Raw genomic sequence first — 26,051 nt, forward strand, 5'->3', positions numbered from 1 at the left:
CAGCGCTGGATTCACACCACAGAGAACTGAAGGGCAAGCATATATGCCAGTCAACGTGGTTTTAGGAAAAATAGGCCACAGCAAGCAAACCTGATTTTGTTCTCTGCACATTTGATATTGGTAGTGCACAGAAGCAATATCCTTGATGTCCAAAAGGTGTTCTGACTTCGTAACGCTTGACATGCTGACAAAAAAAGCACTATAAAATATGAATAGTGAACATGCTAAATGGATTTCAAACTAGTTACCTGGCTGATATGGGAGACAACAAGTATTCACCACTGCTTAAGTACACAGCTAACACCACTCACACATGGCAGATTTTAGTAAAACGATAAATATTGATGAAGACAAGTCTCTGCTGCCTGGCAAACCTATGCTCATTCCGTGCGGGAAGCCCAGAGCTGGAGGTAGGAGTGAGGAGGTGGCTCAGCCTCCTCTTCCAGTACCAAGGGACTCCTTCCAGAGCCCTCAACAGTTCCACACCGACATTTTAGGGAGATTAGTAAAACACTGTGGGAGATATAGACCGGATCTGTAAGAGTGATTCCAGGGATGCAGAAAATGTCTGAAAGGGGAGAATTAAAGAGGTTGATCTTTTTCGTTTATCAAAGAGAAGATTAAGAAGTGACTTGATTACGATATAGAAGCACATTCAGGGGAAACAATATCAGGTACTAAAAGGTTCTTAATTAGGCAGAAAAAGGCATAAAAAGAACTAATGACTAGAAATGGAAGCCAAATATATTAAGCATCACTTTTAACAGCAGATGTTTCTAACCATTAAAGCAAATTATACACATGCTGTTGGGCTCAGCAGAAGACTCAGGGAGGTAAAGCTTGCAGGCCTTTCATCTGTAGGGTATTTTATACCCATACTGATCTCAAAAGCTTTGCAAATTTGAACCATCCCATCTTTACTGACATTTGGTATGTCTGCATCCAACACCTGACCTGCCCCAGCCACCCACACAGTGCCCAATACACCCATGACCACCAGCCTTACCCTTCCCACTGCAGACCCCTGCAATGTCCCAGACTATTACTCTAACCCCCCTCCCAAATCCCGCTATTCCCTAATGTGCAGATGGCTCTGCAACCTGCAGCACTTGTGGGGTCACCGCTGCCAGAAATGCCTCCCTGTCTCGATGCCATCCTGCAGCTGTGAGCACCAACCATTTCCAAATCCCATTAGGAATGAAAATTTTCAAATCAGCGTTTCCCTAAAAATTGTAGGCAGGAGCATACACATCACATGCTGGCTGTGCTCAGGGCAGATTTAAACACTGCTAAAAATTATAGATGAGCACATGCATGGTGGGCTGAATCCTGACCCTCTGTAGAGGGGTGCAGTACAGGAGAGTAGCATTTTGCACAGGTACATACGGGCGACCAGAAAGCATCCCTGTGCACTGCAGCTTACCGATCACTCTAGAAAAACACCAAGAAAAGCACACAGTTAAAAATGATCTGAAATGACAGAGACAGCTTGAGTTTATAAGGCTTCTAAAGTTATTCTAACACCACCTATTTTAGGAAACTATGTGGAAACAGCCCGTCCCCTGGATTTGTTACCAGGAGATGTAAGGGAGTGCTGGTAACGTGTAGGTTGTTTTGTTCTCCTGAGGTAAGACAATACAGCTCTAAAAGTATCCTAAGTATAGAGTTCAGCCTTTGCAGTAAACAGGAGAAGCTTTAAAATGAGCTGTAAGCAGAAAGACTTCTTAATTGAATGTCCAAGATCTCTTCAAGCCAAAATTTAGGATTACAATGAAGAATAATTCTGTCTTTGATGAGGGTTGATTATTTTGGACCATTTGGAGGTCACCCAGGATGCTATCCTACTACATAAAAATAATAAAATCAAAAAGAATAGGAGAGTGTTAGATGACCATATTTAAGACTTTGGAGACTTGAGACTGAATGGTTCCTCACCAGCTCTACCCATTTACAACACCTCACTGCAGCCAAATCCATCTGACCTTGCTAGCTATACAACCCTGTATCGGGGAGGCCACTGGGCATTTCAGGAGCACAGTCCACCTGACTTGTTTTAAATTATTATTTTAGGCTGGGAACAGCTCCCAAGTCATCTCAAGTCAAGTGTGGTCAATCCCACCCAAGGTTGACCACTTTGAATAGGACAGAGCAAAGGAGCTTTGTTCAGTAGAAGATACAACCCATCCTCCTCCTCTGGTGTGAGACAACCGGATGCACGACGAGCTGAAAAACAAGAAGCCAAGTTCATGGGAAATCAGAGGAGAAAAGGAGCATGGGTTTTCTCCAAGTTGCCCAAAACATGTCTATTTAATATCCTACAAAACTGGAAATCCTGGGGAAAAAAAACCCCAAACCAACATATTTGGGAAGAGCAAGACAAGCCTTTGGCAGGAGCTCTTTCATTCCAAGTGCCCTGAGCAGGCACCTGCCTCAGAGCCACCACTCATGAAGCCAAGCCCCAGCAGATACACCCCAGGGCCAGGGTCACAGCTCCCTCCTCTGCCTTTTGCAGGCACCAGTACAGCCAGAACTAGATGAGATTAAAAATAACCACAGCTGGAACTGGGTAACAAAGGTACCGTATTAATCAGGCTAATAGGGAGGCTCAGCGCCAAGGATTGCTGACTGGATGAAGAAGGGCTTCATTAATGGGTGCTACTGGCTTATCCTTACACTGCAACAGCCTGGCCTCTCCCTAGAGCTGCAAGAGCTGCCAGTGACCTGCCTGAGAGTGTCCTTACATGCCTTCAATTCATCAGCTCTGCCTGCAGATGAAGAACCGTCGTCTCGTGAAATCAGCCAGTCAGCGAAACATCCCTTCCCCTCCATGCCTCCCGGATCTGCTCTAGAGGAGCTCTCCAGGGGGCATGTCTTGCGTTTTACATTGTCACGCTGAAATCTGCCAAAGCCACGTACCCTGCAATTAAAGCGACATCCTGATCCAAGAGAAGAGGCAGCGCTAGAAGGCAGCCCTCTGCTAGAGAATAGAGAACAGCAAGCTGTGGCAGGGAGCTGGGACACTGCTGGGAAGGCAGGAGGTGGGAATGGCTGTAGGAGAGCAGGGAAAGCTCAGCACATCCTGGAAGAGCTGCTGATGCATGAAAAAAGCTAAAGGTACTGCGTGGAGAAGGCTTCCCACACCATTTCAGACTGGCTGGTCGAACATACGACAAATACAAACGTATGCCTTATTCTGAAGTTTTGGGGTTGTTTTTTAAAGCAGGACTATTGCTGATTTCTCCTGTAGCAATACAGGGACAGCTTGCCACAAAGCTCACACAGCTGAGGGTAGGAAAAGCAGCCCCTGTTGTTTGGATCAGTGCACAGCCTGCGTGCAAATGAAATGAGAAGCCTGCAAAGCATCCCGTGGGAGGCTGCAGTGTGGTGTACCAGCCAGGGTCTGATCTGGGGGGGAACACATAACATCAGGAGATGAAGTCTCCTAGGGCACCTCTGGAGGACCAGGAGCAGCCCAGGGTGCAGGAGCTGTCGTGTGTCCCTGGCCAGGCTGCATATCAAGACATCACCAAAATTCATGCATGCATCCAGGTGCGGAGGAGGCGGATGCAAACACACAGGCAGTGTGGGCTGAAGATTCCTGGTCCAAGTCTAAAGCACAGTTCGAGGAGAACGCAGGGCTCCAGAGGGACTGTGCAATTAGGAGTGTTTTGGCACTTAATTGACAGGGGAATTGGTTGCCGAGGCACTTCTGAAAAAGGCCACCTTATGCTCATCTTCATCTTCAAACATCTCAACACAAATAAAACCTAGTCCTTGGCACTCCTGCCCAGAAGGGGAAGCCACCGAAGCCATCAGTAATCATCCTGCTAATGCTTGCCAGAAAATAATCAACTTGCTCGCTTGGCGAGCAAGAGGAACCAACCCCCAAACTCATCTCCTTCACTGCAAGCAACAGATGGGAAACCACGTTTGTTCAGAGGATCAAGCTGTGGAATAAGACAGTGCCATTTCATCCTATTGGTCACTTCTTAACCTGTTTCTTTTTCTCAAGTTAGCACTCCCTGAACTAACTGAAGGCTGCTAGAGCAAGTCTTCTGTCCCCAAAGGGCATCAGGAGGCATTAACCTACATGAGGCTCTGCAGATCCTCTGGGTTTTAAAGGCAACCTCCAGCTCCTGCGCCTCGCTGTTCAGACGATCTTTACCCACACCACGCAGCCACCGACGCAGAGATGAAGCAAACGTTCAAAGAAAATAATTGCATGCTGCAGAGCTTTCCAACTAACCTTGATCTGCTGTCACACGCAGGACGGTGCTCCCCAAAGCAGCATCCCCCATGGCTAACATGCCGATCAAGCTGCTAGCTCCTTGAGAAGCACAAGCATCCCCTTCTTCACCACTTGCCCTTGCTGGCAGAGAGAAATGGATGGGCAGGAGGAAACCTTTCCAGGGCCACACCCAGCACTGCTCCTCTGCTCCGGCTGGAGCACGGGTCGCCCCACCACCACCACCAAAGCAAAGCGCTGCCTAGCTAAGCACGCTGGCGGTGCCACTGCCGGAGGCATAGGGACAAGTCCTTCCAGTTCATTGGGGAAGGTTTCTTGTGCAATTTGCTGCCTCACTAGCTCCCGTTTAGACAGCCTTTGTTCCCTGTCTGCAGGAGCACAGGAAAGGTTTGGATGTCTGTACGTGCTCAGAGGATGCTGTCCCCTGGACTTGGTCAGGCAGGATCGCAAAGAGCTCACCCCAGGTTTTAACCTCTTGAGCTTTGCATGCCAATGTTCTCTAAGTGCAGCCCCAGGTCCCCTCCTGCTCTGTAATGCAGGACTTCCACACAAGCCTTCTCGGTCAAGGAAAGCCTAATGGCTTGCTTTGCCTTTTTCTGCTGCTGCTCCTGTACCCTGCTGCCAGCTGAAGGATGGACATCCAGAGTAACAGGAGCCTCCAGTCCTGCTCACTTACTCTCTTCTGCAGAACTAAAATAGCAGCCTGGGAGGGAGCAGCGGAGCTCAAAACTTTCCACTCACTGGTACCTCCTGCCCAAAGCAGAGACACACATAAGGCCATGGGATTTCTCTGGGTGCAAAGTGGCCACCATGTACAGCAGCGATGCAATTCATAGCTATAATGCTATAAAGAGCATAGGCTGCTCTCAATAAATAGGCTTGTAACAGATTAATTTAAAAGCAGCCCAGTTTCCTATTGGTAACACAGGATAAAACCATAATTTGTTTACTGCATGGCTCCACATTTATTAATTTACTGCACGGCTCCACATTTATTCAGTTATGAGTGGGCCCTGTTGCAGCCTTGCCCATGAGTTTCTGGCTCCTTTGGGAACCCTCCTGGACAATTACAGTAATAGGAGGTAATGGTTGTAGCTCTGAACTAAGCACGCTTGAATATTTGAAGGTCCTTTTACGCCCCAGACTTTGCATTACCTTGGCAGCACCAACATCTGAACAAGGCACAGCAGCAGTCAAGGTGGAGAGGATTGTGATCCTGTGACCCAGTAGAAAGTGTCCGGGACAGAAGTTTTTAAACAATAATGACAATCCTGGTGCTAACGTAAATAACCCAAAGTATTTTCAGAGACAGTCACAGACGAGGTGTTTTCTCCATACTGAAGGAGCCAAGTCAGGTCTCATTTATCCTGGGCCAATATGTATTTATGAGCAAAGCTGCTGGAATGAACAACTTCTGCAAATGAACATACTGAAGTGGATGAATGCATCAAAGCAGAATGTATTTTCTGTCTTTCTTTTTTTTGTTATTCTGGATTAAATATGTAATAAATGTTCTTGTATAATTTAAGGCCCGAAGACAGACAAGCCATTGCACAATCTTTTTACATACCTAAAGAGATTTAATTGCTCAATTATTCCAGATAAACATGATAAGTTCCCTGCCATGAATAATTTATAATCCAGCTAGCCACACAATCTATGAAACACAAGTCTATGGCTGCAGCAAAGGAAAAGTGAGCAGATGCCATGATCCTGAGGCACCCCGGCTTGTTACCAAACGTTGGCCAAAGGAGCAATAGCATAAGCTGCCCAAGGCAGGTCTGATCTCGCTTGAAATCACTCAGCCTGTTATCTTCATTTGGGTTATCGTGTTGCTCAGAGGATGCAAATATTGAACAAATTAAATAGACACAAAGTTCAGATGTGCACCTGGGAGGAGACAGGCACAGTACATCCCCTCTTCTGTTCATGGTCTGGGCTGTGCTGGGACACATTAGCCCACACTGGGGGATGCAGGCCCGCGGGGGCTATCATGAGGGACGGCACTCAGGACCCCGCAGAGGCAGCAGGGGAAAGGATGACTGCTGGGGGAATGAAAGGTCCCGTCCAGCCAGGACTTACCATGCTTGGATAGGAGAGACCCAAGAGAGGGACCTGGAAGGTGTCCAGGAGGAGGGTTAGTCCTAAACCGAGGACGAAGCCACCCCAGGCAGCCCCCTTCCCATGCAGAGGAGTAACAAACCACAGCACTGAGCACTGCCCTGGGAAGACTGTTGTACCAACCACACATCAAGGGGTAGGAGGGGCAGGTACCACCTACGGGGCTCCAGCAACCCCAAATGAACGCAGAAGGGTTTCCCATGGGGTGCAGGGCCCTATCGTAAACCTTGAGCATCTTTATTATTCTCCGAGAAGCAGATGAGAGGCGCTGGGTGGGTTTCCTCCAGCCTGGGCACCCAGCACTGCCTTTCCCTGCCCCGCTCTTTCCAATAGATGCTCCTGCACCTGAATTTTATTTACACTGCTGCTTCGTTGCAACAAACCCATACTAAAGGCTTTGGGATTTCACCCTGATGTCCTGCAGCAGCAAGAAGAGAGGGCTGTAAGGGCCTCTGGAAGGTTCTGGCTCTGTCCTCTGCCCCTGGGCAGGATGAAACACGCCTGCATCGCTGCCAACAGACGTTTGTCTAATTTGGTCTTTAAAACTTCCCACCAGTTGTGGATTTACTGGGTGGGCAGGGAAAGGGGGAATAAAAGGGCTTTGGCTTAACCATCCTCACTGCTAGAAAATGTTCCCAAAATATTAACCTAAATCTTCCTTGCAGTCTAAGTCCATTACTTGCCGTCCTACAGACCGCAAACGCTGGACGGCAGATATTTTATTCAGTAAAAACAGCCTGTGACCAGCTTCCCTACTGAAGGCATCTGTCCAGGGAGCACGTCCTGGCAGCAAGACCACAACGTGCAAAATGTCTCCTAGAGGTGACTGACCACCACCTTCACGCTGCAGAACTCTTGGTCTTGACCTGCGCGGGGCTCCATGGCACCTCCATGGCTTTCAGACCCAACTAATGGTTTTCTGCGTTTCCAGGTACAGTTTCTGTGCATTTGTAGGGGCTGCTCAGGCAGCACTGGAGTACCGCATGCTACAAAAGGAGCTCAGCCTTGCATGGTCCCATCAAAGCAGCCTACAGACCACGTGTCCCCAGATGCATCTCCTGTTTCACTGCCTTCTGGAGAGACCCACTTGGGTGTCCCTGGTGCTCAAAATGGGCTTACAAGTATGGCCATAAACACCAGGAACAGTTTGTCCAGTCATGAGCTACCTATTTCAATAAATTAGAATAGGCTTTCTGTGTTTGAATTCCTATCCCCATCCAAAAGCACCTGGACCCAGATCATAAGTCATCATCTACTAAGTAAAATATACCAATTCTAACACAAAAATCTGCGAACAATTAGAATTTGAACAGATACCTGTAAAGCCACATCACTGTTAATTGGGTTTTTATAGCCATTATATACCCTCTAAGAAGGGGATACTTAATTGCGAGCCAGTCTACAATAGCAATCATCCTGTCTTAAAAAAAAAATGCTAATTGCAAAGCAAGATTAAAATTGGTCATTCAAATCATGATTTTTTGCTTGCTGATCTAATGTCATTATTGCCATGGAGATCTAAACTGAAACACCCCGGGAAGGTGCATAAACTCTTAATGAGAAAGAATCCTGCTATCCGCAAGGCTGCCTCCTCTATCATCACCCAACCAAAATATGAAGTTACCCAATTAGGGGAGCTCTCTGTTGCCCTCCTGATGGAGGGCTCAAAGGAACACCATAGAGCAACCTGTCTGGGACCCCTCAGCCCAATTTCAAACCCTGGGCAAGCTTACAATGAAAGCTAGTTTTGTTCTGCTCAAACAAGGGACCAAGTCCTTGATTACAAAACTAGAAACTGTTCCAGAAGAGAAAAAATTTCAGATAGAAATTGCTCAGTTTAAAAAAAATATTGCAGATGCAAATCTTTCCTCCACCTTTTTGGGCTTCTTAGCTTTTGTTTGAAAGATCTCCAAACAGCAGCAGCAGCTTTGGGTCAACACAAAAAAAACCCCAAACAAACCACAAAAAAAACCCCAAACCCACCATGCAAGAATTCTCTCACAAACACCCTTTTTGTGCAAACATGCTACTGTCAACCACTATTTTAATTCTGCCTTTACCCCTTTATTGCCTGCACAGCCGGCTATCGCACCCTGCGGTGCACAGGGAGTATCCCCCTTGCCGAGACAGTGCTCCCACTGCTGAACTACAGGAACATTTCTAGCACTGATGGCTGCAAAGAGAAGATGGAAAGAGAGATGGAGATGTATTGGACACAGTGGTGCATGCAACCCCAAGCAATAAATACCAGAGAAATAAATCAGGTTGCTCATTTGAACGAAGTATTTAAGAGCTCCTCGATGAGGGCATCCGTCCATGCCATCACAGCCAACAGCTCAGTCTGCAGGAACGGACCAGCGTTTAATGAAATCTCAAATTAACTTGTCAGGCAAAGAAAGAAAAAGGCTTCTCTTACTTGTAAATAGTGTATTTTTGATTAAAGCATCACAGCTGTGACAGACAGCTATCTCCAGGCAGGCATCCTATGCCTCTGGCAAAACGTTTTTGAAAAGGTACACAGCCTCTATAAAAGCATTTCTTAGTCAAGCCCTATAGCTCAATACGTCATCTTTAGATGCCGAATGCGCCCAGCACCTCCATGCTGGGTCCCCCCCACCGATGCTGCCGACGCAACCAAGGCGCACTTTGGACTAGGCGATAGGCAATGCAAGCTGCAGTGCTCCGGGAATGGCACCACTCCACGTCCATCCAGACAGAAAGGAAACTACAGAGGAGCAAACCGCATAGTTCAAGCTGATTTCACCCTCGCTTTGATTTGCTCCAATGCCAGTTAGAAACCGCTTTTGGAGAGAAACAATAAATCTTGTCATCACACCCTGGCCTCAAACCCAGGTGACTTGAATGTAATTACCAGCCACTGGGACCCTCTCTGATCTATGGTGCATTTCTCGCATGTGAGATAGCAGGACCGATCGCTGCTCCCTCCATGTTTGGGTGTTCAGCTAGAGAGGTCTCACTCCTGATTTTTGAGTGTTGTGCATCAAAACCTCCAGCTGAATGATGGGAGCTGTGCCGACTGCAAACTACCAGACCCAAACTACCTTAAACTGGACAATAAGGGATGGATTGGCTGGCAAGAGGGAAGCAGCAGGACCTGTGCACCGGGAGGAAATCATTTTACATCCAAATAAACACCACCTTCCCATAAGCTTTTACCTGCCCACAGCCTTGTCTGTTGGTGTTAACCCCCCTGCCTGGCTGGGCTGGCTCCTGGCACTCTGCACAGAAAGGAAAGGAGGAGAAGCAGGTCGGAACCGCAACGTGCAGCAGGCATTGGGATGCAAAATGGCACACCACGCGTGGCCAACATCACCTCAGGGGATGCTGCTTCTTGGCGCACAGCGACCCACTCACCCAGGAAGAGGGTCTCACTCTGCTGAGACCTTTGCTTCCCAGTGGGATGCAGGCTGGGTGGCATGGGGTAACTGCCTGCAGCTGGAAGACATGGAAAAAGGGGTTGGTTGGAGAAGAAGGAGGACTTGGGGCAACAGCTTGAGCTGGCCAAAACCATCAGGAGGGGCAACAAAGCCTTCGCTTTTTACAAAAAGTAATGTAGCACGCAATGTTGGCTCTTGGTTGGGGTGGCATGGCTTGGAGATCACTTAATGCGGTGCTGCTGGAGCTGTTCAGAGCCCTCCAAATGACATGTCCTTCAAAACTATCAGATCATGGGACTTTTCTGGGCAGACTCATAAAAACTTTATGCCCAGGATCTGCATAAAGCATTATTTCAACACATCCCCCGGGTCTCAAGGAGAATTTAGCACCTGGAATTAGTTATGGAAAACAATATTTCAGAAGTCGATGGATTTTTTTCTTCCTAATTCAATAAAGCAATAACAATCATCTGCTGAGAGCAAGTAATGGGATCCCAGAAGCAGCTCAAAGACAGATGGCAGCAGCAGCATGCCTGTTTGGTGATATTTCTCAAAGCACTCTCCAATTTGAAAGCCACAATCATATCATCTGGAAAATTAATATGGCAGGTCAGAACATAAGGTAGAGTTTGTAAAAACGAATTTCAGGGCATTAGCTAGCCTGGTCCAGCATCTCAGTACTGACTTGGGACCCCGAAAAAAATCAGGATTCATGCCCCAGTCTGCCAAAGGCCCCTTGGGCAGGTTGCTCAGGACTAGATGAAAGCAGCGTGTCTGGGTACAAGGGCTCAGTTTAACTGGGCTTCACCTTTTGGGGGGGACCCCTCCTCTGCCCCAGCACTGTTCGTCTTGCATTAGCACACTGTGCTCTATCAAACACCGAGGGTATTTGCTTTTCTCAAAGCTCAAAAGGTTTTGCAATATATAGAGTACACACTGCCCATTGCAGACAAAACGGAGGCAGGTATGCTCAAGGACAAGCCTCTCCCCACAATAAGTATGCTCATTATTTCTGAGGAATCCAGAAATTCAGGTAATTCAACTCTTCCTCGTGTCCCCAGGGTAATTTTAGCACAGATCACTAGTTTTTAGTCAGACCTTTCCCCTAGACCTGTTATTTTATCTACTGGGCATCATACTCTGCTCACAGGGGGAAGGAACAGCAAGCAGTGCCTTCCAGGAGACCAGGAGAAACATGGGATGTCTCCCAGGGAAGAAAGAAAATGTGGTACATCTGAGAGCACAGGAAGGGCTGAGCAGAACCATTGTGTGGTCCAGAGCCACAATGAAGCTGGTTTTGGAGGAACTCCACACCCGAGGAGTTGCAGGGACATGGCCTTTCCAGCTTCCCCCCTCTGCCTACATCTTTAGGCATTGGGGTACTCTGCAATTAAGAGAGAGGGGAAAAAACCCCAAAACTAAAATCCCAAGGGGAATTCCCATTCCTAGAGCCAAGCCTAGCAGTGCACACACACTCCCCCCTCCCCCCCCCCCACACCCAGCTGGTTGCTGCACTATACGTGCACCCCTATACATTTGCATCCTTAGCAGGCTTTTAATAGGAAGTGCTTGCTGAGCCCACGTTTCTTGCAAAGCCGAGTTACGTGCAGTGACAAGCTCGTTTGCTCTTTGGGGACAGGGCTTCAAATAGCTGCTCGCTTGTGGCAATTAAAACAGGCAGAGCGCTACCACCGACTCCACTAGCCTGTGCTGTGACTGATGCAAGCACTGTCTGTAGCGGTCTGATAAGGATATTGGATGATTCAGAATAATCTAAGCTTTGCTGAACATACGAGCCCGAGTGTTTGTGCTTCTGTTTCTGTCTAACAGGAATACTGTGTCATGCTCTTTAGAAGGGGGAGAAGGTGGCTGGAGGCAGGTGGGCACTGAAACTTCCTCTCCATAAGACTGATGGGCACATCTGTCCTGCCCACCACTCGGGTCTCTTCCATGGAGGTCTCCAACTCAAGGGTCTGGCCAGTCTAACCACATGGCTTGGACACAGCAAGGGGGTGACAGAGCAGGTGGGGAGAGAGCAAAAAGTCAATGTTAAGTCTTCTTCACATCTTGGGGAATTTCTGTGAGCTGCAACCAAGCAGCAGGGCTGCTGCACAAGCTATTGGGGCTGAATTAAGATGCAGGAGATGGGCATGAAAGTGGGCAGGGCAGGGGGCAAGGGAGGAAGGGGAGGGACACACTGGCCCTTCAATCTTCAAAACTGACTTCCAGCTGGTTTAGTGTCATGCTATGTCCATGCCTTAACTCATTTTGACAAACCTTTAATCCCACAGACCTGCTGCATCGTCTACTCCCATGCCATTAAGACTGCATCTTTCCCTATTGAGCCATTCCAACAACTTGGCTTTGATTTCACCTGGAGCAGAAAGCCAAGCCAGCGGCACAGCCTATTTACAACATGAACCAAATCCAGAACTGAACATGTCAGGGGAGGTTTAGATTGGATATTATGAGAAATTTCTTTACTGAAAAAGTGGTCAAGCATTGAAGCAGGCTGCCCAGCGAGGTGGTGGAGTCACCATCCCTGGAGGTGATCAAAAAACATGTAGACGTGTCACTTTGGGACATGGTTTAGTAGGCATGGTGGTGTTGGGTTGATGGTTGGACTGATGATCTTAGATGTCCTTTCCAACCTTAATGATTCATAGTTTTACTTTCATTAAAAAATAATCCAGCCACCAAGCCAGGAAACACGAACTTCATTATTACTCTACCCTTAACTAGTTTAGTGGTGGACTTGGTAGTGTTAGGCTAATGGTTGGACTGGATGATCTTAAAGGTCTTTTCCAACCTAAATTATTCTATAATTCTACGAAACACCCCACCGTTTGGCTGTCCCTGGTCAAAAGGTTTACAGCCTAGACAAAATGGCATTTCAATCAGAGTTAAAATGAACAGTTTTCATAGTCCATCTAGCACCATACCCCTTCAGATAAGGGCTGCACAGGGGCATGGCTGCATATTACCTCTCTGAGATGAGGAGCTGGGTATGACAGGAGAGTGAGGTCCGGGAGCAAAGCTGTATGAGCTTGAATTAAAGTGGTGAGGAACACCTCAGCAGGCACGAACTGCTGTCCCACAAACACCTTACTGCATTCACAGACCTGTTTTCAGAAATCTCTGATACTTTTCAGTCCACCGCAACTATGTAGATCCCCTCTCAGCACCTAAACATCACCATGGCCGAGAGACAGACAAGAGACAGGGTTAGGAAGAAACAATTTGGGTTTCTGGTGATGGAAGCCCACACAGGTCTATAAATAGCATCAGTGATAAGCTAAAATTCAGGTCAAGAGATATGCTGCTGAGATGTCACCACCTCTGCCAAGCACCACTATCTTTAAGGACCAAATGTACCTTGTACGTTGCTACCAGCCAGGGTGGGAAGAGCCACATCACGGCACCTCCTCCTGCGCCGGGGCTCTCCTGCCAGGCATCCCTCCGCTGCGTCCGAGACGGCACCATAGGGGATGCAGAGTGGGTAGCGTCTGACGCCCCCCATTATAACCACCCTGCTCTCTGCTGCTTGTAGAAAGATGGTAAACAGGAATTAAATCAGCTGGGATTAACTCAATCCCCGCTGAGGCACTGAAAGCACTTGAAGTTTCCTCCTAAGCGCTCCCCAAAGGCAGCGCAGCGTTTCACTACTAAGCACAAATCGCAAACAAGACTGTACAAGCAAGGGCTATAAAGCCCTGTGCAACAGCTACTCTTTGGGATATTTTGTGCATGGTGAGCAGGATCCAGAGGGACACTCAACCACATGTGAGATTTCATGTGCTCGACTGGTAGGAAAACCTCAAGCAGCATCTGCGTGAGCAAAATAGCTCCATCCACCACCACAGGCTCTAAGGGATCTTATTCCTCTGCCCAGGGACATCCAGGGGAGGGCACTGAAAGCAAGTAGTAGATGCAGTGAAGCTTTCACAAACACAGGGAGCCTCTGACTCTGTACCCCGCTCTGCTTTGGAGAGCTTGACAGCCAATTCCGATCTTCAGCTTGCTTTTCTTTTTAATGATAAAGTGATATGAGAGTTGAAAGTTAGAGAAAAACCATGTCTCATCCAAGCAAACAGCTTGCTGTAACTTAATGTACCAAGGGAAGGACGATGCAGGGCGGTGGTAGCTCAGTGCGTGCGGCTTGCTGGGCTTGGTATTTATCAAGCAACAGAAGATGCCAAGAAGAAAGCAGGCCACTTCCCACCTCTCAGAAGTATTCATCTTTACTTGCAGTTGTTTTTATTACCACTCTCCACCACAGCATTGCTCCAGTGTGCGGGAAGCCACACTCTCCCGTCCCCTCTGAACAATTTAACACATCACTGCAGACCCTTATGTGTCCCTGCACTCAGGTCCCTGCTGCCATGGCTCATTGGAGCCAGCCGTCAGCAGAGGGGAGCCACCGTGAACAACACCAGCCCCATTAGTCACAAGGAACCAGCTAGCCAAGATATTTTTTGACATTTTCCGCAAGTGTATTTTGCATTATTTGAATCATCTACGCAAAGCACAGCAAAAGGCAGCATACTGAGAGGAACAGCCAGAATTACTCATGAGCTTTTTTTTTTTCCCTTGGCTCTAACTTAAATTGTGATCTGTCGAACAGACAAGTCGCGTGTTGCTGCAGACGGCTGGGAGAAACCCCTGCTTGGGCTGCAGCAGGGGCCAAAAAGGCAAATGATTCATTTACACGTAGAAAGCCTCAGCAAGTACAAGTATGCTACTCTCCAGCTTTGTATTAGTTGCTTTATTCAGTGCTAATCACCCCATTAAAAAAAGATAGAGCAGAAATAATAATAATAATAAAAAAAGTCCAAGCAAGAGATAACAAAAGCATCCTTCACTGCAGATACAGGATGAAATGAGGGCTGGGATACTTGGTGTAGGGATAAGAGGACTAAGAGGTGAAGGGCAATGGTAAGGAAGGGCTAAAATACGGGAAAAACACACACACACACACACACACAAAACCCCTGTTGGTGCAGGGCGATAAATTCAAGGTTTCTATCAATACCTTCTCACCATAAAATAATACAGAATATTCACCGTAATCACAAAGAGCATATTTTTAGTGCCTAGCTTTTCCATTGTGGTCACAGCACAAGGTGCTCTTGAAGAGAGCTGGAGGGCTTCTTCAGGTGGGCACATCCCCAGCGAGCGCTGGTCCTGGCCAGCCCACGCTGCAGATGCTAACCCCAAGCACCGGGGACGGGAGCTGCCCTGCAGCAGCAGACTGGGCCAAGCATCCATGCCCAGGTGGGTGCTTTTCAGGGCATATGCAGCCCAAATCACTGCATCCTTATAAGAAGGCAGCAGCCATGAAAAGGCCCAGCTCCTGCAAAGAGCATCACACGCAGCCCATACAGGTCACTGCTGGCTGAAGCTCTGCTAAAAACAAACAAATTGGAATAATACTCGCACTTCTCTCCTATTGCACAGCCTGATCCAATGGAAAATTTATCCTGGATCTGCAACGTAATGCTAACGACAGATTTATTTTTACAGCTATATCATGAAGAAGGATGATCTCAAAAGAGAAATCATTCTGAAATGGGCAACTTGACTCAGCAACACAGGGGTCTGGCTGGATATAGGGTGCAACCTTACCACGTACACAGGCAAATAGCTGTCTAACACAACAGCAGCACACAAATCCTGCCTGCCCAAGGGCATCCTGGGTTTTGATCTGATCACAAGACGAAAAAACATACTCCTGAACTTGCTGAAAGGTGCACAGAAGGGAGGACCGCTGCTTACACAGCCAGCCCTACAGCCTTACCTCCCCAGCTACCAGCTCCTCTACCACTGCCACCAGGAGCACGACACCTGGGGGCAAAATCCCCTGGGGGATGCCAGACTGGAGAAACACTTACTGTTAAATATTATCCCACTCTAGAATCTGCTTTTTGAAATCTACCATTTTTCAGACCCAGCACCCATTCTTTAAAGGAACAGGGAAACTATAATCTCTAAACACAGCCTCGTGTTTCTGCATGAGCACAATAACACATCTTTGAGATGCGGTGCTGCACGGACGCCAACAGCTGAGGCTGCTTCACAGCCGGGAAAATGAATAGCCGGCAAGGTCCCAAGGGCAGGAGAAAACCTTGTCGGCTTTGCTCTTCAGCAAGAGAAGAGGCCGCGTAAATGTAATCTCGTGGCTCCTCCTCTGCTGTCAGCCCCGTTGCAAAGAGCTAAATCAATCTCGGAGCTGACATACCCAGAGAAAACTTGGAAATTTAGGAGATGCCACGCTGGCATCGACCTACAGCTTCTCAATGAAGAGCCAGGAAAGAGAAGGACCACTTTGGTTGTTTAAAAAGGCAGGGAGAGACAGGGGAGATCAAAGGTCTCATAAAAATAATGTTTAATTATCTGTTGGCAAGCAATACATTCACCCTTTTTCATCCAATCCTCCAGTGCCCATCCCTTGGTGCCCCCCAAGCTCACTGGTCAGGGGACACAGCCAGAGTCCCAGAAACTGCCACATTAACACCCAGGAAGGACAGGGCAGCGTGTCAGAGAACAACATCCTGTAAAACGTGGCCTCAAGCAAGCCACATAAATTACAGCCGTGCTCCAATGCCTACAGGGCTACCCAGACCACGAGGGACCTGCGCCCAGCTGCTCCTCACAAATCGTTTCAGCATCTGTATCAGACCCCAGGGTAAAACCACTGAACCCAAGGGGGATTCTGCCCAGCTTACACAGCGGGCATCAGAGACCTGTAAATGTCTGGATGTTCAGTGAATGACAGGCAGGAGATGAGAGAAGGAAGAGATTGGGGATTTACTGCTATCGGTAATGGCCATCATTTTAATGTAGAACTAATAACCCCCCTGGCACCCCTAAAGCACAGCCCTTTGCTCGTGGGGCCGCTGAACCAGTGGTCACTGGTCAAGCCAAAGCCTCCTGAAGCATAAATACTTCAGAGTGGGCCCTTCACAAAAATGGCAGGTTTTACTGAAAATTGGACACTAACATGCTGCACAGTATAAAATCGAAACAATGAACCAAATGAGAAATGGGCTTTTAGGAAAAGCAGCATATGAGCACCTTCACAATTTCTGTGACATTCGCTCTTTTTTTGGTTGGTTGGTTGTTATTTGTTTGAGGTTTTTTTGCTGGGTTTTTGGGGGGGGTGGAGGGGTGGTTTGTTTTGTGTTTTTTTGTTTTGTTTTGTTTTTAAAGTCATTTGCTAAATGAAGGTGATGCTGCAGGCCAGCACCACTCTTGCTGGTGGAGCTGGGCTGGAGAAGGCTTTGGACCGAGGCCATCCCTCCAGCGCTGACAAGCCCCTCTCCCCCTGCATTGCTCCCCTGCCAGAGATGCTCTGCTGAGCACTTTGTCATCCCTCTGCTTCCCTTAACTCCTCCTTCTTTGCTCCACTTTACCTGAATTTTCTTACAGTACTGAGCAGAAAACCATCTACTGGTACATTACAATAGGATAAATACAGCCCTTTACTGTACATTCATACTTACATTATTTAATTCTCACCTCCTCGGCTGATGGTGTGCTTTCCATTAATACAATTTAAACATCTACCTAAAAACTTTAAATTATTTTTGTGGATATCTCCTCCCGCTACAGATAACTCAAGAGCTGCTGAGAGGTGTTCCTCTCCTGAAAAAAACAGCCTTGACCACTGCTGGGAAACCAGCCAGCAAGTTTTTAATCCTCCCTGAGACTTTTTACATTTCACTTGCCAAAGGTCCGTGATCAAATGTTGGTGATGGTATTACATGGCATGGAGCACGCAGGGAAAAGACTTATTTTCAAATATTTCATATTTTCATATTACATTATATTCATAATGTAACAAGTACAAAGAATCTCTTCAATCTCCCTAAGTATAGCTAAAATGTGGACCAGAACTGAAGTTTAACAAGTATTACCACTTCATACAGTCACAAATAGAGTGAATACATTCAGAATGGCTTGGGGACAAAAGCAGGGACTTCAAAAAGAAAGCAATCTGGTGAAGAACATACATGTATAAATATGGTCCTTTTATCCAGGATGGGGAAAAAATATCTATTGCGTGCATCTGAATACTTATGAAACTGCACCTGATGAACACGATTTCAAATTGAAAAAAAGCACAATGGAAATGCAAGGAAGAATACAAAGGTTTTCTATAATCCCAAAGCAGTTCCAAGCAAACTGATTAGGCAGCCAGACATTTTGAGTTTCATTTCAGCACTAACTAAAGCACATATTTTAATGCTGTGCCACTGCTCTTGATTAAAATCAAAACCAAGTTCTAAATTTTTTTGGTTTAGCACTTAGGATGGGGAGGAAATGAATTAAAAGAAACCCTAAAAATTTTAAGGGAAGAAATTAATTTCTCAAATTAGCAATGTGCAGTGGCACTTCAAAACCCCAGAGAAACAGTAAGGATGCCTGCAGGTTACTCCTTGTGATACCAAACAGAGCAAATCCAATCAGATGAACATGCTGCAGGATCAGTCAGGCGAAAGCCACAGGAGCAGAATTACAAAGTGAAAGATGTATAAAAAGAGGATTTTCTAAACCTATTGTACTGGCTTGAAACTGAGCTATTCCCCCCTGGAGGAGATGACAACCTTGCCGGTACGGTCCCGCAGAACAAGCTGTCCAAAAAAAAACCCTCAAAGACAACACAGAGGAACACTAGAAAAAAAGTTTTAATGAGAAATTAAAAATCCTACTAGAATGTTAGGGCTGCAATATTGCATTTAAAATAACACATCTCCATTCAAAAGCTTATTTCCTACATAGGCGTGTAAGCAAATGTAAATTTTACCATGCTATTTCATAACTTCTTGTCTTTAATGGTACCATCGTAGCTCCCTGCTTCACATTTCCCCTTGCTTAAAATAACAGTCTATGGGAAGAGCACTGACCTTCAGGAATAAGTGAATGAATGAGAAAACTGGCACACCAGCATGCAACCAAATTGAAAACGATGACAGCAGTTATTTCAAAGCGCGGAGATGAACAGAGGGAAGAATATGATTATCTACATGTAAAATATTGAGTGACACCGACAGCAGACAGGAACTTCTGTTTGCCCAGTCTTGTGAGACAAGAACGAGCTGGTGCTCAAAGGAATAAAAAGACAGCAAATTAAAAAAAACCAAAAAAGATTTATTATTTTTTTTTGCTCAGCAAGCCATCAACTCAAGATGCCACAGATGCCAACTGCTTCGTCATGATAGAAATTCATTACTTGCCTTGAAGATAAAATGACCATCAAGCCACATGAAAAGGAATTAAAAAAAAGACAAAGAATAATAATTTTTTAAAGGAACGTATACACTTCTAAGCAGAAGGTATCACCTAATTATTGAGCTAAGGTGTTTGGCTAGGGGGTACGGTTAACCTTCCTCTGAAAAATCTGCTTTTGGTACTTGTAAGTGGCAAGATGGAGTGTGATGGACTACAGCTCAGACACTAAGTCTGTTGTTATTTTCTTTATATATATATATATATATAAAAGATATATAAAAAAGCTGTTTTATAATATATATTTTTAAATATATATATATAAAAAAAAGACACATCAAGCTTATATAAACACCATGTTCTCAAAAGGGTTTCAGAAGTCAACACACATGGCTGCGTTATGCCAGACAAGTACCAGAGTTCCCACTTTGCCACACCTGCAGTTTCTGGCAGTCCCACAGATTGTGCAGGAGAGGATTTACCAAGTAAACACAATTTTGGTTTTCTTGGGTTTGGTTTTCTCAGAAAATGTGATATTTTTGATGATTTAATCCTGCTAGAAAGCCTTTAAAGCAGAAAGAGAAGTTACAAATCCATATCTACTGCAGCACAAAGCAGAAACATCAACTATTCACATGAAAATATATTCATAAGGAAATGCAAATGGCAAATGCAACCCCACAAATCCCCTCATTAGCAGTACTGTGCAGCCACCCTGCAGCACCTGCTGGGTTTGAGGGACCAGTCTGGACGGAGGTTTTGCCCTGTGAGGACACTCAGGCAGTGGAGTAGGTGGGACCAGCAGGTCCGTCCTTGGGAGTTTCCGAGATCCAACTGGGGAAAGCCCGGAGCTCCCTCACCTGATCTCTGCTTTGAGCGGAGCTTGGACTAGGTGACCTCTGGAGGTCCTTTCCAACCCGGCTCCTACCATCAAGGAAGAGAGCAGCCTCCGAGCTGCCTCCTGTTAACCCTTTTTAATGCCACCAGACTGCTTCAGATGCCTTCCTATGTGACTCTAGAATAGCAGCTCAAGTGATTACGCTGAGGAAAGCGAGTCACACTTCAACAAGCCAGTAACCACCGTCGCTCCCCCAGCCAGCCCATTAGACAGGCTGCCAACACAAGCTGCAAACAGCAATCTTGGACAACTGTTTTCATCCCCCAGCCACCTCAACGACCTACTTACAAGTCATAAGGTTGCTTGCTGTTGAAATGCATATTAAACTCAGAAAAAAAACAAAAAACCCACATCTTTTTTCATCCCAGGTCCAATTTTTTTGATTCGATGTTTCAAAATGCTCCACAGTCAATCACATTTCAGAGGGCACAGAGACCTAGAGATGCTAAGAGATGCTAAGCAGAAACTCCACACACACACATTTTAACATGGGTATCTGCAAGACAGACTCGGGGTAGGGGCCGCTGCAGGAAAGCTCTAAGGGCAAGGCAGAGGAGACAGGTCCAGGCTGACCAGAAACCGAGCAATTGGTGCATTTTTGTTTATTTGCTGTTTAACTGCTACTATTCAGAGTAGCTGGTCAACTTTCAATGCAATGCTTGGACAACAAAAGAAACGCTTAGCAAATCAATTCAGAAGTGAAACAGAAGTGCGACCCATGGCATTTCCTTGCAGGAGCCTCAATTTCCACCTCAGGGCCCTTTGTTAAGGTCTGAGAACTTACACTGATCTTTGCAGGGGTAAGTACCTCTTTACAGGGGTACAAAACAGCACCCAGCTAATTACGTCTTGCTATACTGGGGATATCAACTACTCCAAATCTCCTTCCACCAGGAAAAGGGACTGGAAGGCAGGAGTCTCTCCCAAACAACAGTGTTTAGAAACCGCTATGTCTGGTGTCGGGAGCAAGCATTGCATGCTTATCGGAAACAGCGACTGGCAATAAAACGTGGGTACCCAGGAGACTTCAGCGCCCGAATCCTGTTTTCTCACACACTGGAGTGGCACAGTGGCCTTCCAAAGCGTGGCTTAAAGTTTCTGTTATTAAGCCTGAGAGTAGGAATCCCCATGGTTTGCCTCTTAACAGCTGGAAAAAGCATCCACATCCCTTCCCACCCTGCGTGGAGGTCTCTGGCCTGACGGATCGGCAAGGGGAGCCCCTTGCCCCAGCCAGCCCCAGCACCCCCTACTTGCTGCTGCTGCTGCTGGATCCGCCCCCGGGAACCTGGCGCATCCATTTCACACATCCCACACAGCACAAAACGCTCCCCCAGCAAGGCATCATCTCGCGCACGACTTCGCACTTCTCTCCTGCCACCGAGCCTGATGCTGTCTGAAACTCACCCGCCACCAAAACATCATCACCTGGGATGAGTCAGGGTGTCAGACGATCGACACCTTGGGGTTGCCAACAACCCCTCTGCTCTCCTCCCACTGTTGAGTCCTTCAACTTCAGGGCAGTTTTATGTACATGGACCTCACCTCAGCCAAGCATTTTGGGATCACAGCAACAGAGATTGAACCTCTCTGGTGGTCTACCATTTCCCTTTAACTAATTTACCTCCCCTGTCTCATTATAGCTTGCATTATCACAATTATCCCCTGATTAACCAGCAGAACCCTTGCTCCTGGGCAATGCTTTGCAGCTGCCAAAAGCAAAAGTGCAACTTCCGTGCTTGGAGAAAACAAGAACCTCTCCCTGCAAACCTTGGTGGCGGCCACCCCACCTCCCACCCGAACCAGCCAGGAAGACTGCTCTCGAGGAAGAGAGGGTGTTACCTGGGTGAGGTGAGGGTTGGGGTTGAAGCCGCACTGGTTGCAGACTTTGCTGTGACACTGGGTGCAGGCGTTGAAGTTCGGCTGGCCAGGGGAGGAGGTGAGCTCCGTTGTCTTGCATATGGGGCAGAGCGTGCTGCTGGGGAGGGGGGCAATCTGCGGGAGCGAGTAGGGAGAGGTAGGGGTGCTGCCCCGGTCTGGTGATGCTGAGGGAGACCTCCCTGAGCCCTGGCTCCTGGCGTCCACCTGCAGCATCTTCCGTGGTCCCTCTGCCGGTGGTCTGGGCTGGCCCTGGCCCCTCATCTCCCTGGGGCTCTGGGAGCTGGGTGCAGTCTGTGCGAGGGAGGGAGATGCTGACCGCTGGCCTGCAGCCTGATCTAGCTGCTCCGGTCTCCGTGGCGTGCTGAAACACCATTAAAAATACACAGAATAAGCCATGTTTGGTACATTCAAATGATGCTAGTCAGTGCAGAAAACATCTAAAGCACCCTCTCCGCCCCCAAAGCCCCAGCTCAGCCAAGGAGGCTCAGCAAACCCACGCTGCAAACCAGAGAAATTGTTCAGATCAGCAGAAGGATACGCTTTACCTTACAAAACAAGGCGCGTTTTCAGCTTTCTCTTATATAACCCAGCAGCAGAGCTTTAATTGAATTATTTGGTGTATTCAAGTTGAACTTTAGTTAGAAAGTTGCCCAGAAAATGTGAATGACAAGCCTGGGGCAGCTCAGCCTCCTGCCAGCCAGGGGCTCCCCGCTAGTGCTTCTCCAGCACAAGCTGGTGCTCGAAGAGGCAGCAGCAGCTCCGATTTGCAGGTTGCGGGGCCCTTTCTGCGGGGAGACGGCCAACGCGTGCTAAACCATCTTCTCACAACCTACTTTTATGAGTTGCTGTGAAACAAAAAGACTGCAAAGAGCCCTCTCTATTGAAGGAAAACCCCTCCAGAAGCCCAAACTAGGCAAAACTACTTGTACTTTCTCCACTGTCAAGCTGCCCCACCCGTGCAAGTCACAGATGAAAGCAGCTGGCTTGTCTCCCAGGGGCCACAGCACTGGGAAATTAAGAGAGAGGGCATCAGCTCCGCTTTAGTAATCATTACTAAAACAAGAAGCATGGGGAACAGGGGCTTGCATGGGCTGGCTACCCCTCACCCTCTTCTGGGTGATGTGAGTCAGCTGGTCAGAAAACCAGCTGGGATGCATCAGGGTGCCAGGACAGGGCTACAAAACCTCCCTGTGAAACCTCAGCTATGCAGAAGGAGCAATGCTGAGCTTGGCATTGCACCTGCTGCTTGTCAGGCAGCAGTCCCCCTAGCCTGTGTAAGATGCTCAGCATCCGCAGTGTGTGTTCCCTGCTGCTCCAGAGCTCAGGGAAAGGGTCCAGCGGCCCCAGGGAGCTCTGGAACAGCTTCAGCCACAAGAGCTTTGAGTCCTCATGCTGCAGAGTGCAGCACGAGGTTCCCATGCACAACCCTCCCCCCCATGTTATTTTAGTGCAGGTACCCTGCAATGTGCTGTTGATGGACCACAAGCACGGATCTGATGGAAGATGTTTATGTAGTTACAGGGGTTTTAGGTAACAGAATCATCTGGTGCACGTGCTCATCAAATATTTCTCAAAAAGGCAGAAGCCCTAATGCCCTTACTACCTGTGATCTACAGCTGTTTAAGGAAAAATATTACTCAGAATCTCAAATTTAATAAATTGTTGATTTACCCAAGCAGGGTCTGACCTTATAAAGGTTTAAAAAGGGAACTTAAATGCATAAAACTAATGAAATTCAAAGTGCATGTTGCCACAGTAATAGGAAGTCAGATGAAAATAAATATTAAAATAGCACTTTGGGAATACTTTTCAGCTACAGATTGAAACCCACTTCTCTGAAGGAGGAATCGCACAATAATAATAAAGCAAAGCAATAAGGGAGTAACTGATCTGCTCCAGACTAAAGAGCAAACTGCACCTGGCACTGCAGCAAGACACCTGCAATAAGCGCCATTTGCACGCCTTGCTCCTTCATCATGAATATCGACGCCCTTGAGTTCAGAACTGGGATTTGCCTCCTGATGCTAAGGGCTCCAAAGCTGCTGCCCCATAAAACATGTGGCATCTGTAGCTGGTAGAGATGGGAGAGCTCAGTCCCAGACACCAAGAGAAAGTACTGTCAGAAAGCAAAACGCATTTTCTCTCCTTGAATTTAATTCTTATAAAAACATCATTTATGTATTAGAATACATACTATCCTAATAGTGTATTAAACAACATTGAAATAAAATTATTTGAAAAGATTAATGTATATATGGACAAACAACTGTTGTTTGAAACAAGAGAAAGGTTATTCCACTGCAAATTTCAAAAGTCAACGTTTTTTTCCCATTTGAGATGAAAAAATTGTTTGCCACCAAGTGGGAATTCTGACTCCAAACGGGCTCTGACCACAGAGATACCACTCAGCTACGGTTTCACTTCCCAGCTCAGTGAGAAATGGAAAAAACTTACAGCAGCTACCCACAGCGGAAGTGTTTGGCAGTATATTAGTAGTTATCACCTATTTTGGCAGCTGGTATTAGTAGTACTAGCAGTCTGGCTTATTTAGTTCAAGTACCTTTCTTTAAATAAAGAGTGACTTTTTTGCTTAGTGGATTTTTTGCAGCAAATCAACATGAGGAGCACCGTACCTCTGAAGCTGCGCTCCATCAAGAGGAGCTGTCACTCAAGGCATAGACAAGTTTACTACGCTCCCTACCCAAAACACGAGTCTGTGACTCTTTTGAAAAAGCAAAGACCCATGAGAAAAAATATACGACGTGCTGTTATTTTGCCTTGAGCATCATTCCTGGTACAAAAAAGGAAGGAGGGCAGTTGGGCACTCGCTGCCCAGCGGGACAGTGCTGCTCCGGAGACGCTCTCCCAGCCTGGGACAGAGCTCCCTCCCAGCTCCTTTCGCCCTTTCAGGTGCAAATAAATGCCAGGCGCCATCTCCATCCTGCTCCCAGCAGCGGTTCCACTCTGTGCATCTACAGCATAACTGCATTTATTTATTTTATAATTATCCAAGATGTCCCAGCCATCCTGTGACATGAGCTAGGCTGTCTCTCACTTGCACCAGCTGAATGTGCTGTGTAGGTCTCGTACCCATCTATGAACCCTTCTGTTGCTGTTACACAAATCCAAACTGTGGCTCATCCACTTCTTTCCATACAACCCTCTTTATTACTGATAAAAACATTAACTAGCATTGGCCTGCTAACCAGTTCCAAAGAAATTCCCCCCAATGCCACTAGATCGCTCGTTAACAATTAGATTGAGATTTCTTGATAAGGCAGGATTTCACCCGTTTGATGGGGGCTGTATTGATTTTGCACTGCCCTAATTGTTGAATTAGAAGTATTGGGCAATGCTCAGTCATCTCCAAAGAGTCCAAATTCAGCAGCACTCTCACAGTTACCAACAGACTTATAATTTTGTCCAAGTAAAGAATATCAAATGCATTTGACTAAGCTTATTAACTATTATACCACCGAGGTTTCCATGTATTATACTCTGTCTATTAATGCTTTATCAAGAGAAGGTCAGGCAGGCAGCTCTATTAATCTGCCCACAATCACTGGCAGGTTGGGCAGCTGAGAAGATGCCATTTTCTTCCTTTTTTTAAATTTTTAAACTGAAAAACTGTGGCTTTCTTCTTGCTTTCTAAAACTCCCTCCATTTTCCAGCATAAAGCCAACACAGCATCGAACCAAGCCACAACCAGCCTCCTGCCCTGGTGCAGCCCAGCCAGACTAAGCAATGCCCACCACCAGTCCTCTGCTCCTCCTCCTCTTGCCCAACCTTCTCCAAGTTTGTTGGAGCTGAACTCTGACACTCTGACCGTCCTTTGAACATGGAGCATCAAACCAGCCAAAGCAGCATGCAACACCAGCCTCTGCTTTCTGCAGAGAGGAATACAGCATTGCACCCTCCAGAAGCATGCAGGGTAGTCCTGGGTCTGCAACATCAGAAGCCTGGGTTTCACTCCCAACTCTGCGGTGTATCCCTGCCACCTCTCTTACCTCCCCTACACAGTGAAAGAAGCATCTGCCCATCTCCCCACGTGAAGCACTGCAAATACACCCACAAAAATTAAACCACAGCTCTGTGCAAGAGGGGAGGCTAAACCGCAAGGTTGCTTGCCACGTAGCCCAGAGCTAAAAATCACCCTCAGAGGTTAATCTGTACCCAGGTCTGCTTCTCTGTCAGATACTTCTCCTGATTAAAAAGGTGCAGAACTTTCCTTGTTCCAGTCGGGAACAAGCACAGATATGAAACAAGCCTGTCCATTTAGGAC

The 26,051-nt window shown here is 47.0% G+C and overlaps 1 protein-coding gene across 1 annotated transcript in view; it reads right to left on the bottom strand.

Annotated features, from left to right (window-relative positions):
• BSN (bassoon presynaptic cytomatrix protein) overlaps positions 1-26,051 on the bottom strand; it is a 95,776-nt gene that overhangs the window by 48,795 nt on the left and 20,930 nt on the right. Inside the window, exon 2 of the mRNA XM_075714188.1 lies at positions 21,731-22,130. Within this exon, the coding sequence (XP_075570303.1) occupies positions 21,731-22,130 (400 nt within the window). The remainder of the gene's footprint in view (positions 1-21,730; positions 22,131-26,051) is intronic.

The sequence above is a fragment of the Pelecanus crispus genome, chromosome 7, assembly GCF_030463565.1.
Source record: "Pelecanus crispus isolate bPelCri1 chromosome 7, bPelCri1.pri, whole genome shotgun sequence".
Classification (NCBI taxonomy): Eukaryota; Metazoa; Chordata; class Aves; order Pelecaniformes; family Pelecanidae; genus Pelecanus; species Pelecanus crispus.